General features: G+C 34.8%; 3 protein-coding genes across 3 annotated transcripts; all 3 read right to left on the bottom strand.

The window, feature by feature from the left end:
• Positions 1-45: 45 nt before the first annotated feature.
• On the bottom strand, positions 46-2956 carry LOC108203184 (3-ketoacyl-CoA synthase 11). Its single transcript, XM_017371964.2, has 2 exons — positions 2210-2956; positions 46-979 (listed from the first exon to the last, which is right to left on the bottom strand). The coding sequence occupies exons 1-2, from the start codon at positions 2885-2887 to the stop codon at positions 212-214; spliced, it is 1446 nt and encodes a 481-aa protein (XP_017227453.1). The 5' UTR covers positions 2888-2956; the 3' UTR covers positions 46-211.
• Positions 2957-4474: 1518 nt separating this feature from the next.
• LOC108201658 (3-ketoacyl-CoA synthase 11) lies at positions 4475-7454 on the bottom strand. Its single transcript, XM_017369945.2, has 2 exons — positions 7035-7454; positions 4475-5365 (listed from the first exon to the last, which is right to left on the bottom strand). Exons 1-2 carry the CDS (start codon positions 7443-7445, stop codon positions 4583-4585), a joined length of 1194 nt encoding a protein of 397 aa, XP_017225434.2. The 5' UTR covers positions 7446-7454; the 3' UTR covers positions 4475-4582.
• Positions 7455-9499: 2045 nt separating this feature from the next.
• Positions 9500-12162, bottom strand: LOC108201657 (3-ketoacyl-CoA synthase 2). The gene is made up of 2 exons (XM_064084816.1): positions 11269-12162; positions 9500-10416 (listed from the first exon to the last, which is right to left on the bottom strand). Exons 1-2 carry the CDS (start codon positions 11947-11949, stop codon positions 9634-9636), a joined length of 1464 nt encoding a protein of 487 aa, XP_063940886.1. The 5' UTR covers positions 11950-12162; the 3' UTR covers positions 9500-9633.
• Positions 12163-12519: the final 357 nt, after the last annotated feature.

Below are 12519 nucleotides of genomic sequence, written 5' to 3'. Positions count from 1 at the left end.
CTGCACACCTAAGATAAAGATTTGTCTAATAAATAAAAGCTTCTGATATCAAATTCATAGTACAAACCATTTATTACAACCCTGAATATATATCTTGCACTGCTGCACATCTTGCCATGGATTAATATCCTCACTTGCAAGCTAGTTTATATTAACAAATGGATTAAAAGGAAGTACTGGAAACAACAAAAGAGGAACTGAGAATGTGAAATTACTCAAAAACTTGTACTTTAGGCACGATCACTGGGAAGTCGTTGATGCAATCCATCCAAGGATTTTCCTCCCCAATCGGATCAACATCTGTCAGAGCACGCCACACAGAACTGCTACACTTGAAGCCTGACCCAAATGCGATCTGCCAAACCCTGTCCCCTTTTCGGATCCTGCCCTTAGCCTCAGCATATGCAAGCTCATACCAGATAGAACAGCTGGAAGTATTACCAAACCTGTAAAGGCTCATTCTTGAAGGCTCCATATGCCATTCCGTCATCTGCAAGTTTTTCTCCATTGCATCCAACACAGCTGGTCCGCCTGCATGGAAACAGAAGTGCTCGATAGCTAGCTTAAAATCTGGAACATAAACCGCAATTTTCATCTTGAAGATCTTCTTGGCAAGTTTGGTTGCTAAAAACAAGAATTGCTCTGAAAATGGAAGGACTAATGGGCCAAGTGCTGTGATGTTGGTTTTTATCGCATCTCCAGCAACAGCAATAAGTTCTTTAGAGAGCTTGATGCCGACAATGTTGTCGTCGTCTTCTTGTTGCGATACAGAGTTGTAAGCTAAATCATCTGCTCCTTTATGAGTACGCACAGTGTGAGTGAGTCGGTACTTGGAACAAAAACGATCAATGGATCGATTGGAGAGTAAAATCGCAGCGCCACCAACGCGAAAAATGCAGTTTGAGATGAGCATTGAGCGGTACCAGTTTTGGTTGCTACATTCGACGTTGATTACCAGGGCGTAGCAATTGGGTTGCATCTGTAGTTATGTCTTGTGTTAGCCATTATAATTTCTAAGTTAACTGATCCAAAATGTTAAAGTCGAACAGCAAAAGCAATTCATATAAATATTGAAAATTTGTATCCTTGCAAAAATTACAAAGACTTATATAATTCAAATTGAATATTTTTGTGTCATGAAAAATTTGTTGGAATTGAGCATATAGTTATATTTTTTTCATTGATTTAATTAATTGAATTTATGATATAGAGACAAGATGATGGATTAAATATACTGTAACATGATTATGTTTGTATGTGAAAACATGATTATGTTTGAATGTGAAATTAAATGAGTAAATAGTGTTTTGATTGTATATTAAATATTCAAACTCAATAAAATGAATGTTAAATAGTGATATATATGATAATATGTGACAGTGAAATTAAATGAGTGCAACATATATAGTAAATAATATGGATGAATTAAATGAATGTCAGTACATGTGTTAAAATAGTAAAATATTATGAGTGTTGAGTGTTGGAATTGAATGAAGTACCCTACTTATGCTGGGCAGTAAAATCAAATGAATTACAATGTTCTTGTATGTGACCTTGTTACACATATAAAAGGATACTTAACTTCAGTTAATTAATAGTGTATTAGTATGTATTAATTGTTATTTTTCAATTAATATATTATTTCAAGTTTTCTTATAATTTTGACAATATATTTATTTAAATATAAAAAGGAACCTAATTTTAATTAGTTATCAGCGTGGTATATATTATTTGTTAATTTTTAATTAATAATATATGATTTCAAATCTAGTTAAAATTTTAATTTGTAAATTTAAAAGACGGACACAATTTAATTTTGAATACAGGGACTTCTAAAATGATATAAGTGATAAATATAGAAGTTCTATTTTCACAACTTAATTCACATTCAACTCAAATATATAAAATTATATGTACATAATATGGAATACTTATTGCACACATACATTTATTAATTTAAGTACAAATATGAGATTTTCTAGAAATTTATTTAATAATTAGGTAATAATAGCAAGAATGATAAATAGTACTTTGATTGTCATTTTCAGTTTTTCTTGTGAGATGGTCATTTTAACTTTTTAGTTTTTACTAGTAATTTTATACAAATTCATGCAAGCTGTGTAGATGAAAGGTAAGGCTACTTACTAATTTTATACACCTAATTTTAATTACTTACTAGTATGGTAAATGAATTGTTACGGCTACTTACTTGTAAAAGATGTTTGGCAAGATCGATAGAAATCATTCCTGCACTGCAACCCATTCCACCAAGATTGTAGCTCAAAATGTTACTTCTTAGCTTGTAACGATTAACTATAGCAGAAGACAAAGATGGTGTTGGACTGAACATGCTGCAATTCAACACCAAAATTCCAATGTCATTTACCTTGAGCCTGACCTTACTAAAGAGCTCATCTACAGCTCCAAACATCACTTTCTCCGCCTCTTTTCTTGCCTCACTCAAACCCACCTTTGGTGGAACTGTCAGCAGCCCCTCCGACAAATACGTCTTCTCACCGATTCCTGACCTTTCCAATACTTTCTTCTGAAGAGCCAAGCTTTCTTCCGTGAAAGCCCCGGAGCTCCTTGAGAGGTGCATGAACTGTTGTTTGCTACACATTAAAGAGGCGTCTGGCTTGTAACATGCATAATTTACCAGATAAACTTGTCGTGAATGTAGCTTGAAATAAAACATAACTAGAAAACATGACAACAATATTGTTTCAACCAGATGGAGTTTGTGATTGTCTAGTTGCATTACATATAAGGCCAATAAATTTTTCTTGTTGACGAAAGAACAATGATGGTAAAAGATTGCCACAAGGAGTATAAGAAGGAGATACATGTTTGCGGTAAGATTATGGTATGCATGTTTTATGCGAATCATTCTTAGATTTATGAACTTCTCTTTCAAAGGATCAACAGACCGAGTGAAATTATGAACTTAGGAAAGATAAAGAACCTTGGTGAGAATTGGGTGATCAGCTGACAAAACAGGCGCACTCAATTTATATTCTTTCTTACTTATCGTCGGTAAATTACACATTTTTTTAACCTCCGTGTCATACCCCATGTGCATAGTATTTTATGGGATCGAGAGAATAATAAGAAAAATGTTTGGTGCACAGGATTGTGTACAAAATTTTGTAGATAATAATATGTGATGAGTTTTAATTGGAATGGGCTCATGTATTCACACTACTCGAATAATGAAGGATAGAAATATAATGGATGTTACAAGCTAAATTGTTGAGACTTGACCCTCGAAATCGGACCGCATTCAGTCCGCAGGTTAGGAATATAATGAATGTTACAAGCTAAATTGCGGGGGCTTGTCCTTCGGAACGGGACCGCATATATCAAAAGGGTAAATATGTTCGGTAAATGTCAATAGCAAGACAGAAAATAACTACCGTTTTCTGCTTACTCCGTCCGCGTTCTCACTCGTTTTTTCAACAGTAACTTCAGTTTAGGCAGTACATTAAATGATGAGTGTTAAGGGACCATATCAAGATGGTGTCGGGAGGCTCCACTAACCACCGTTTTTTCACTTACCCTAATTCAAGCTTTCCTGGCGGACACATGCAAATGGAGGTTTTACTCCTGGCCGACCCTGCCACGGGCGGATAAAGAAGTGGTTATTTTCGACCACCAAATTCTCGGTCGACCCTGGTAGGGACGGACTGGTATGTTTTATTTTTTTTTCTGTTCCGAGTAGGGCGGCTACGCTGGTGATTTTTTTGATTAAAATTCGGATATCAATATGTGGATTTTTTTGGTAATTTGAATATTTATATTTATGTTAATTGATTGAATAAACTAAAAACTGAGATTATTTAATATAAATAGATACAAGTTACAAAATTTAATAACTGAATATAAAATTATATTTGATTAAAAATGAGAATATGATATAAGTTCGAATTAGGCCTTAATGTTCTCAATCCTGGGTGATGTCATCTAATTATTAAGCTGGCCTTTTATTGCAGAAATCTGAGCATATGGTATCCAAGATAAAGGAATCATGCAAATGAAAAATGAGGGTACCTCTAACGAACTGTATAAACCTTTTACGATTATGTTCTATATGTATCTTTTGTATTTCTGCTTGAATTTTGCATTTATCTGAGTATCCAGCAATCTGAGCTGTATTTCTCCATGTATCTGAGTATCATGTTCGAAGCTCGTTGAGCTTGCTCGTGCAAAGCTTATATTGGACGGAACACAATATATAATACTCCATATATAAATAAAATTAAGAGCCTCATGCTTGCATATCGAGGGTTTATATTTGAAGACAGGATTGTAATTTTGAAACAAAAATTGCTGAAAAGAACTAAAAGGAATTAAGCAATGACTGCTTGAAACTGAATCTAAGTGCTAAGTGCTTTGTCTGCACACCTAAGAATTAAGATAAAGATTTGTCTAGTAAATAAAACTTCTGATATTAAATTCATAGTACAAACCATTTATTACAACCTTGGATATATATCTTGCACTGCTGCACATCCTGCTATGGAATAATTTCTTCACTTCAAAGGAAGTACTGGGAAACAACAAAAGGGGTATTGAAAATGTGAAATCACTCGAAAACTTGTACTTTAGGCACGATCACTGGGAAGTCATTGATCTCATCCATCCAAGGATTTTCCTCCCCAATCGGATCAACATCTGTCAGAGCGCGCCACACAGAACTGCTACACTTGAAGCCTGACCCAAATGCAATCTGCCAAACCCTGTCGCCTTTTCGGATCCTGCCCTTAGCCTCAGCATATGCAAGCTCATACCAGATAGAACAGCTGGAAGTATTATTAAACCTGTAGAGGCTCATTCTTGAAGGCTCCATATGCCATTCCGTCATCTGCAAGTTTTTCTCCATCGCATCCAGCACAGCTGGTCCGCCTGCATGGAAACAGAAGTGCTCGATAGCTAGCTTAAAATCTGGAACATACACCGCAATTTTCATCTTGAAGATCTTTTTGGCAAGTTTGGTTGCCAAAAACAAGAATTGCTCTGAAAAGGGAAGGACTAATGGGCCAAGTGCCGTGATGTTGGTTTTTATGGCATCTCCAGCAACGGCAACAAGTTCTTTAGAGAGCTTGATGCCAACTAGGCTTTTGTCGTCGTCTTCTTGTTGTGATACAGAGTTGAAAGCTAGATCATCTGCTCCTTTATGAGTACGCACAGTGTGAATGAGTTGGTACTTGGAATAAAAACGATCAATGGATCGATTGGAGAGTAAAATCGCAGCGCCACCAACGCGAAAGATGCAGTTTGAGATCAGCATTGAGCGATCATTGCCCCTATACCAGTTTTCGTTGCTACATTCGACGTTGATTACCAGGGCGTAGCAATTGGGTTGCACCTGTAGTTATGTCTTGTGTTAGCCCTCATAATTTTTAAGTTAACTGATCCAAAATGTTGAAGTTGAATTAGCAAAAACAAAATGATACAGCAACTTATATAAGTATTAAAAATTTATATCCTTACGAAAATTACAAAGACTTGATATAGTTCAAACTGAATAGTTTGTGTCACTGAAAAATTTGTTGGAATCGAGCATCACTACACCAATTTTGGCCATTTACGACGGATTTTTTCCGCCTTTTCCGTCGTAATTAGTACCATTTCCGCCTTTTCTTTTATTTTAAAACAGATATATATAATTATATAATTATACGAACTTACGACGGCATAATTACGATGAAAATGAACACCATTTTATTTTCATTTATTTTTTGGATTTAATTAGGTAGATATGTTAACTTACAACGGTTAAATTACGAAAAAAAAATTAAAACTTGTAATTCTCATTTATTTTTCTTTTTTAATACAGATATAATTATATAATTATATGAACTTACGACGGAAAAGAAAATCATTTTATTTTCATTTATTTTTTGTCTTTAATTAGGTAGATATGTTAACTTACGACGGCATAATTACGACGAAAACGAAACCAATTCATTTTCATTTATTTTTTGTCTTTGATTAGGTAGGTATGTTAACTTACGACGGTTCGTTACGACGGTATTTTTCGCGGGAAAAGATTTATTATATTTTATTAGTTTGTGCCTGAATTCTAGGGAATCATACGACGGAAGGTTGTTACGTCGTAAGTATTGACGAGAACATACGACGAATAGTGGTTTTCCGTCGTAAGTTTTGCGCTCCGCCTTTTTTGTCGTAAGATATCCGTCGTAATTGGTCAGAATTGGTGTTGTGCATATCGGCATATGTTTTTTCATTAATCTAAATAACTGAATTTAATGATATAGTGACAATATAACATGATTATGTTTGAAATTAAATGAGTAAATAGTGTTTCGAATGTATATTAAATATTCAAAACTCAATTAAATGAATGTCAAATAGTGATATACAATAATACTACCTCCGTCCCTTTTTACTTGTCACTTTGACTTTTTGCACGTAACTTAAGGTGAGTAAAAAATATAATTCCGCTCATTATTTTTAAAATTTCTTTTTTGTGAATAAAAATATAAACTATAAATTTTAATTCAGAAAAAGAAAATTTTAAAAATAATAAGTAGAAGTATGTTCTTTAATCATCTTAAATTACGTGCAAAAAGTCAAAGTGACAAGTAATAAAAGAGACGGAGGTAGTACCTGATAGTGAAATTAAATGAGTGTCCCACAATAAAATAATACAGATGAATTAAATGAATGTCATTACTAGTGAAATCTTCATGTGTCAAAATAGTAAAATATTATGAGCATCGAGTGTTGGTATTAAATGAATACCCTACTCATGCTGGGCAGTAAAATCAAATGAATTAGAATGCTCTTGTATGTGTACCCTTGTTAAAATGAGAGTTTTCACATATAAAAGGATACTTAACTTCAGTTAATTACAAGCGTATTAGTATATATTAATTGTTATTTTTCAATTAATAATATATTATATCAAGTTTTCTTATAATTTTGACAATATATTTATTTATATATAAAAAGGACACCTAATTTTAATTACTTATTAGTATGGTAATTAATGATATGTTACGGCTACTTACTTGTAAAAGATGTTTGGCAAGATCGATAGAAATCATTCCTGCACTGCAACCCATTCCACCAAGATTGTAGCTCAAAATGTTGCTTCTTAGCTTGTAACGATTCACTACAGCAGAAGACAAAGATGGTGTTGGACTGAACATGCTGCAATTCAACACCAAAATTCCAATGTCATTTACCTTGAGCCTGACCTTACTAAAGAGCTCATCTACAGCTCCAAACATCACTCTCTCGGCCTCTTCTCTTGCCTCACTCAAACCCTCCTTTGCTGGAACTGTCAGCAGCCCCTCCGGCAAATACGTCTTCTCACCGATTCCTGACCTTTCTAATACTTTCTTCTGAAAAGCCAAGCTTTCTTCGTTGAAAGCCCTGCAGCTTCTCGAGAGGTGCATGAACTGTTGTTTGCTACACATTAAAGAGGCGTCTGGCTTGTAACATGCATAATTTACCAGATAAACTTTTCGTGAATGTAGCTTGAAATGAAACATAACTAGAAAACATGACAACAATATTGTTTCAACCAGATGGAGTTTGTGATTGTCTAGTTGCATTACATATAACGCCAATAAATTTTTCTTGTTGACGAAAGAACAATGATGGTAAAAGATTGCCACAAGGAGTATAAGAAGGAGATACATGTTTGCGGTAAGATAATGGAATGCATGTTTTACGCGAATCATTCTTAGATTTATGAACTTCTCTTTCTAAGGATCAACAGAGTGAAATTATGAACTTGGGAAAGATAAAGAACCTTGGTGAGAAATGAGAATTGGGTGATCAGCTGACAAAACAGGCGCAATCAATTTATATACTTTCGGTCCTATTCATTTCTATATAGTTTCTTTTTTTTATGTCTCATTCAATTGTATTTCACTACACTTTTTTTTATACATTAAATAGTAGTTGGTCCCATTTCGCCCACTTTTCTTACTTATCTTCATTAAATTACACATTTTTTTAACCTCCGTGTCATACCCCATGTGCATAGTACTACTTTATGGGATCAAGAGAATAATAAGAAAAATGTTTGGTGTACAGAATTGTGTACAAAATATTGTAAATAATGATATGTGATGAGTTTTAATTGAAATGGGCCCCTGTATACACACCAACAATTTCAATTAAAACATTCCACGTCAATTGTCATATAATTTCATACAAATTTTTTATACGCAATTCTGTACATCTTACATTACTCGAACAATGAAGGATAGAAATATAATGAAAGTTACAATTAGCTAAATTGTTGTGTTTTGTCCCTCGGAACGGGACCGCATGCAGTCCCGCAGGATAGGAATATAATGAATGTTACAAGCTAAATTGCGAGGCTTGTGCTTTGGAACCGGACCGCAAATATCAAAAGGGTAAATATATTCGGTAAATATCAATAGCAAGACAGAAAATAACTACCTTGTTCTGCTTACTCCGTCCGCGTTCTCACTCGTTTTTTTAACAGTAACTTCGGTTTATGCAGTACATCAAATGATGAGTGTTAAGGGAACGTATCTTCTGAAAGATCAAGATGGTGTTGGGAGGCTCGTTTGCATTCCTAACCACTCTGAACGCATTTTTTACAAAATTAACCATCCTTTTTTTCACTTTTCAAATATGACCACCCTAATTCAAGCTTTCCGGGCGGATACATGCAAATGGAGGTTTTAGTTCTGGCCGACCCTGCCACGTGCGGATAGAGAAGTGGTTATTTTCAACCACCAAATTCTCGATCGACCCTGGGAGGGACGGACAGGGTATGTTTAATTTTATTTTTTTCCCGTTCCCAGCAGGGCGGCTAGGCTGGTGATTTTTTTGCTTAAAATTCGGATATTAATATGTGAATTTTTTGGTAATTTGAATATTTATAATTATGTTAATTGATTGAATAAGCTAAAAACTGAGATTATTTAATATAAATAGATATTACTTTTCATTCCGAGTTCCAAAATTTAATAACTTAAAATAAAATTACATTTCATTAAAAATGAGAACATGACATAAGTTCGAATTAGGCCTTAGTGTTCTAATTCCTGAGTGATGTCATCTAATTATCAAGCTGTCCTTTTACTGCAGAAATCTGATCATATGGTATCCAAGATAAAGGAATCATGCAACTGAAAAATGAGGGTACCTCTAACGAACTGTATAAACCTTTTACGATTATGTTCTATATGTATCTTTTGCATGTATTTCTGCTTAAATTCTGCATTTATCTGAGTATCCAGCAATCTGAGCTGTATTTCTCCATATATCTGAGTATCATGTTTGAAGCTCGTTGAGCTTGCTTCTGCAAAGCTTATATTGGATGGAACACAATATATAATACTCCATATATAAATAAAATTAAGTGCATCATGCTTCAGTGATCATGCTTGCATATCCAGGGTTTATATTTAAAGACGAATTGTAATTTTGAAACAAAAATTCCTGAAAAGAACTAAAAGGAAGCAATGACTGCTTGAAACTGAATCTAAGTCTAGTAAATAAAACTTCTGATATCAAATTTATAGTCCAAACCTTTTATTACAACGTTGAATACAAATCTTGCATTAACAAACGAATTAAAAGGAAGTACGGCGAATCAGCAGAGGAATTGAAAATGTGAAATCACTCGAAAACTTGGACTTTAGGCACGATCACTGGGAAGTCATTGATCTCATCCATCCAAGGATTTTCCTCCCCAATCGGATCAACATCTGTCAGAGCACGCCACACAGAACTGCTACACTTGAAGCCTGACCCAAATGCAATCTGCCAAACCCTGTCGCCTCTTCGGATCCTGCCCTTAGCCTCAGCATATGCAAGCTCATACCAGATAGAACAGCTGGAAGTATTACCAAACCTGTAAAGGCTCATTCTTGAAGGCTCCATATGCCATTCCGTCATCTGCAAGTTTTTCTCCATTGCATCCAACACAGCTGGTCCGCCTGCATGGATACAAAAGTGCTCGATAGCTAGCTTAAAATCTGGAACATACACCGCAATTTTCATCTTGAAGATCTTCTTGGCAAGTTTGGTTGCCAAAAACAAGAATTGCTCTGAAAATGGAAGGACTAATGGGCCAAGTTCAGTGATGTTGGTTTTTATCGCATCTCCAGCAACGGCAACAAGTTCTTTAGAGAGCTTGATGCCAACTAGGCTTTTGTCGTCGTCTTCTTGTTGTGATACAGAGTTGTAAGCTAGATCATCTGCTCCTTTATGAGTACGCACAGTGTGAATGAGTTGGTACTTGGAATAAAAACGATCAATGGATCGATTGGAGAGTAAAATCGCAGCGCCACCAACGCGAAAGATGCAGTTTGAGATCAACATTGAGCGATCATTGCCCCTATACCAGTTTTCGTTGCCACATTCGACGTTGATTACCAGGGCGTAGCAATTGGGTTGCACCTGTAATTATGTCTTGTGTTAGCCCTCATAATTTTTAAGTTAATTGATCCAAAATGTTGAAGTTGAAATAGCAAAAACAAAATGATACAGCAACTTATATAAATATTAAAAATTTATATCCTTGCGAAAAATTACAAAGACTTGATATAGTTCAAACTGAATATTTAATTAACAAAATTGAAATTTTAGTAGAAATTTATTTAATATATTATAACTTAAAATATTAAATAATATTCTGTTTAATTGGTTGTCATTTTTTTGAAGTTATCATTTCAACCTCTTACAAATAATTTTAAAGGTAATTGCATATCGTACCCTCTAACTATCGTTCAAAAACGATATTGTACCCATACTTTGAGAAACTCAACTCGCACCCCCTATCTTTACATTTCAAGAACGATACGCACCCCGCCGTTAAATTCCTTTAACTTTCGTTAACTTCCGTTAAAATACTCTCTCCGTCTCAATTTACATGTCCCTTTTGCTTTTCGAGAAGTCAAATTGACTAATTTTTAACCAACTATTAGAAAATATTTATTTATTATTTTAGGAAATAGAAAGTTACATATTAAAATAGATTAGATTTACTTTTTGGATAGTTGGTCAAAAATTAGTCAATTTGACTCCTCGAAAAGCAAAAGGGACACGTAAATTGAGATGGAAAGAGTATTTTAACGGAATTTAACGGAGGGGTGGGTATCGTTCTTGAAATGTAAAGATAGGAGGTGCGAGTTGAGTCTCTCAAAGTATGGGTACAATATCATTTTTTAACGATAGTTAGGAGGTGCTATATGCAATTACCTCATAATATTTAATATGGAATGCGGCAAATGTAATGTTACGGCTCCTTACTTGTAAAAGACGTTTGGCAAGATCGATAGAAATCATTCCTGCACTGCAACCCATTCCACCAAGATTGTAGCTCAAAATGTTGCTTCTTAGCTTGTAACGATTTACTATAGCAGAAGACAAAGATGGTGTTGGGCTGAAGATACTGCAATTCAACACCAAAATTCCAATGTCATTTACCTTGAGCCTGACCTTACTAAAGAGCTCATCTACGGCTCCAAACATCACATTCTCTGCCTCTTTTCTCGCCTCACTCAAACCCTCCTTTGCTGGAACTGTCAGCAGCCCCTCGGGCAAATACGACTTCTCACCGATTCCTGACCTTTCCAATACTTTCTTCTGAAAAGCCAAGCTTTCTTCGTTGAAAGCCCCGGAGCTTCTCGAGAGGTGCATGAACTGTTGTTTGCTACACATTAAGGAGGCGTCCGGCTTGTAAGATGCATAATTTACCAGATAAACATTTCGTGCATGTAGCTTGAAATGAAACATAACTAGAAAACATGACAACAATATTGTTTCGACCGGATGGAGTTTGAGAATATTGTTTAGTTGCATTACATATAACGTCCACAAATCTTTCTTGTTGACGAAAGAACAATGAAGGTAAAAGATTGCCACAAGGAGTATAAGAAGGAGATACATGTTTGCGGTAAGATAATGGTATGCATGTTTTACGCGAATCATTCTTAGATTTATGAACTTCTCTGTCAAGAGATCAACAGAGTGAAATTATGAACCCGGGAAAGATAAAGAACCTTGCTGAGAATTGGGTGATGAGCTGAGATCGCAATCAATTGATACTCTATGACTAGTATTCCTCATATGTGAAAGCTTAAATTTCAGATATCTGGTATTGCACTAAATAAATTATATATATCTGTTCATAAAACTCTCCTTCATTCACGCATAATCAATCTAGACACTTATAAACAAAGATGGTTAATATTGCAGCCTTCCCATCTAATTTGCAGACAACCGTTATTGCTTATAAAATTTAAATATTAAACAGGCTACATTCTCATGACTCACAAGTCATCACCTGCCTATCTTTGTTTTGTTGACAGATTAATTTTTTAGCCTGGATGGACATAACAACCAATGTATTATGCTCGTAACAACCAACATTTGGACTCAGCACTCTACTCATGTCGCAGTATTAGTGGGGAATGAGCCCCGTATTCATATTAACAACCCCAATTAAAATATTCTACATCAATTATCATGTCATTATGTCCAATTTTTCTGTACACAATT

Source organism: Daucus carota, chromosome 9 (genome assembly GCF_001625215.2).
Source record: "Daucus carota subsp. sativus chromosome 9, DH1 v3.0, whole genome shotgun sequence".
Classification (NCBI taxonomy): domain Eukaryota; kingdom Viridiplantae; phylum Streptophyta; class Magnoliopsida; order Apiales; family Apiaceae; genus Daucus; species Daucus carota.
This window is presented reverse-complemented; position numbering and strand designations above follow the sequence as displayed.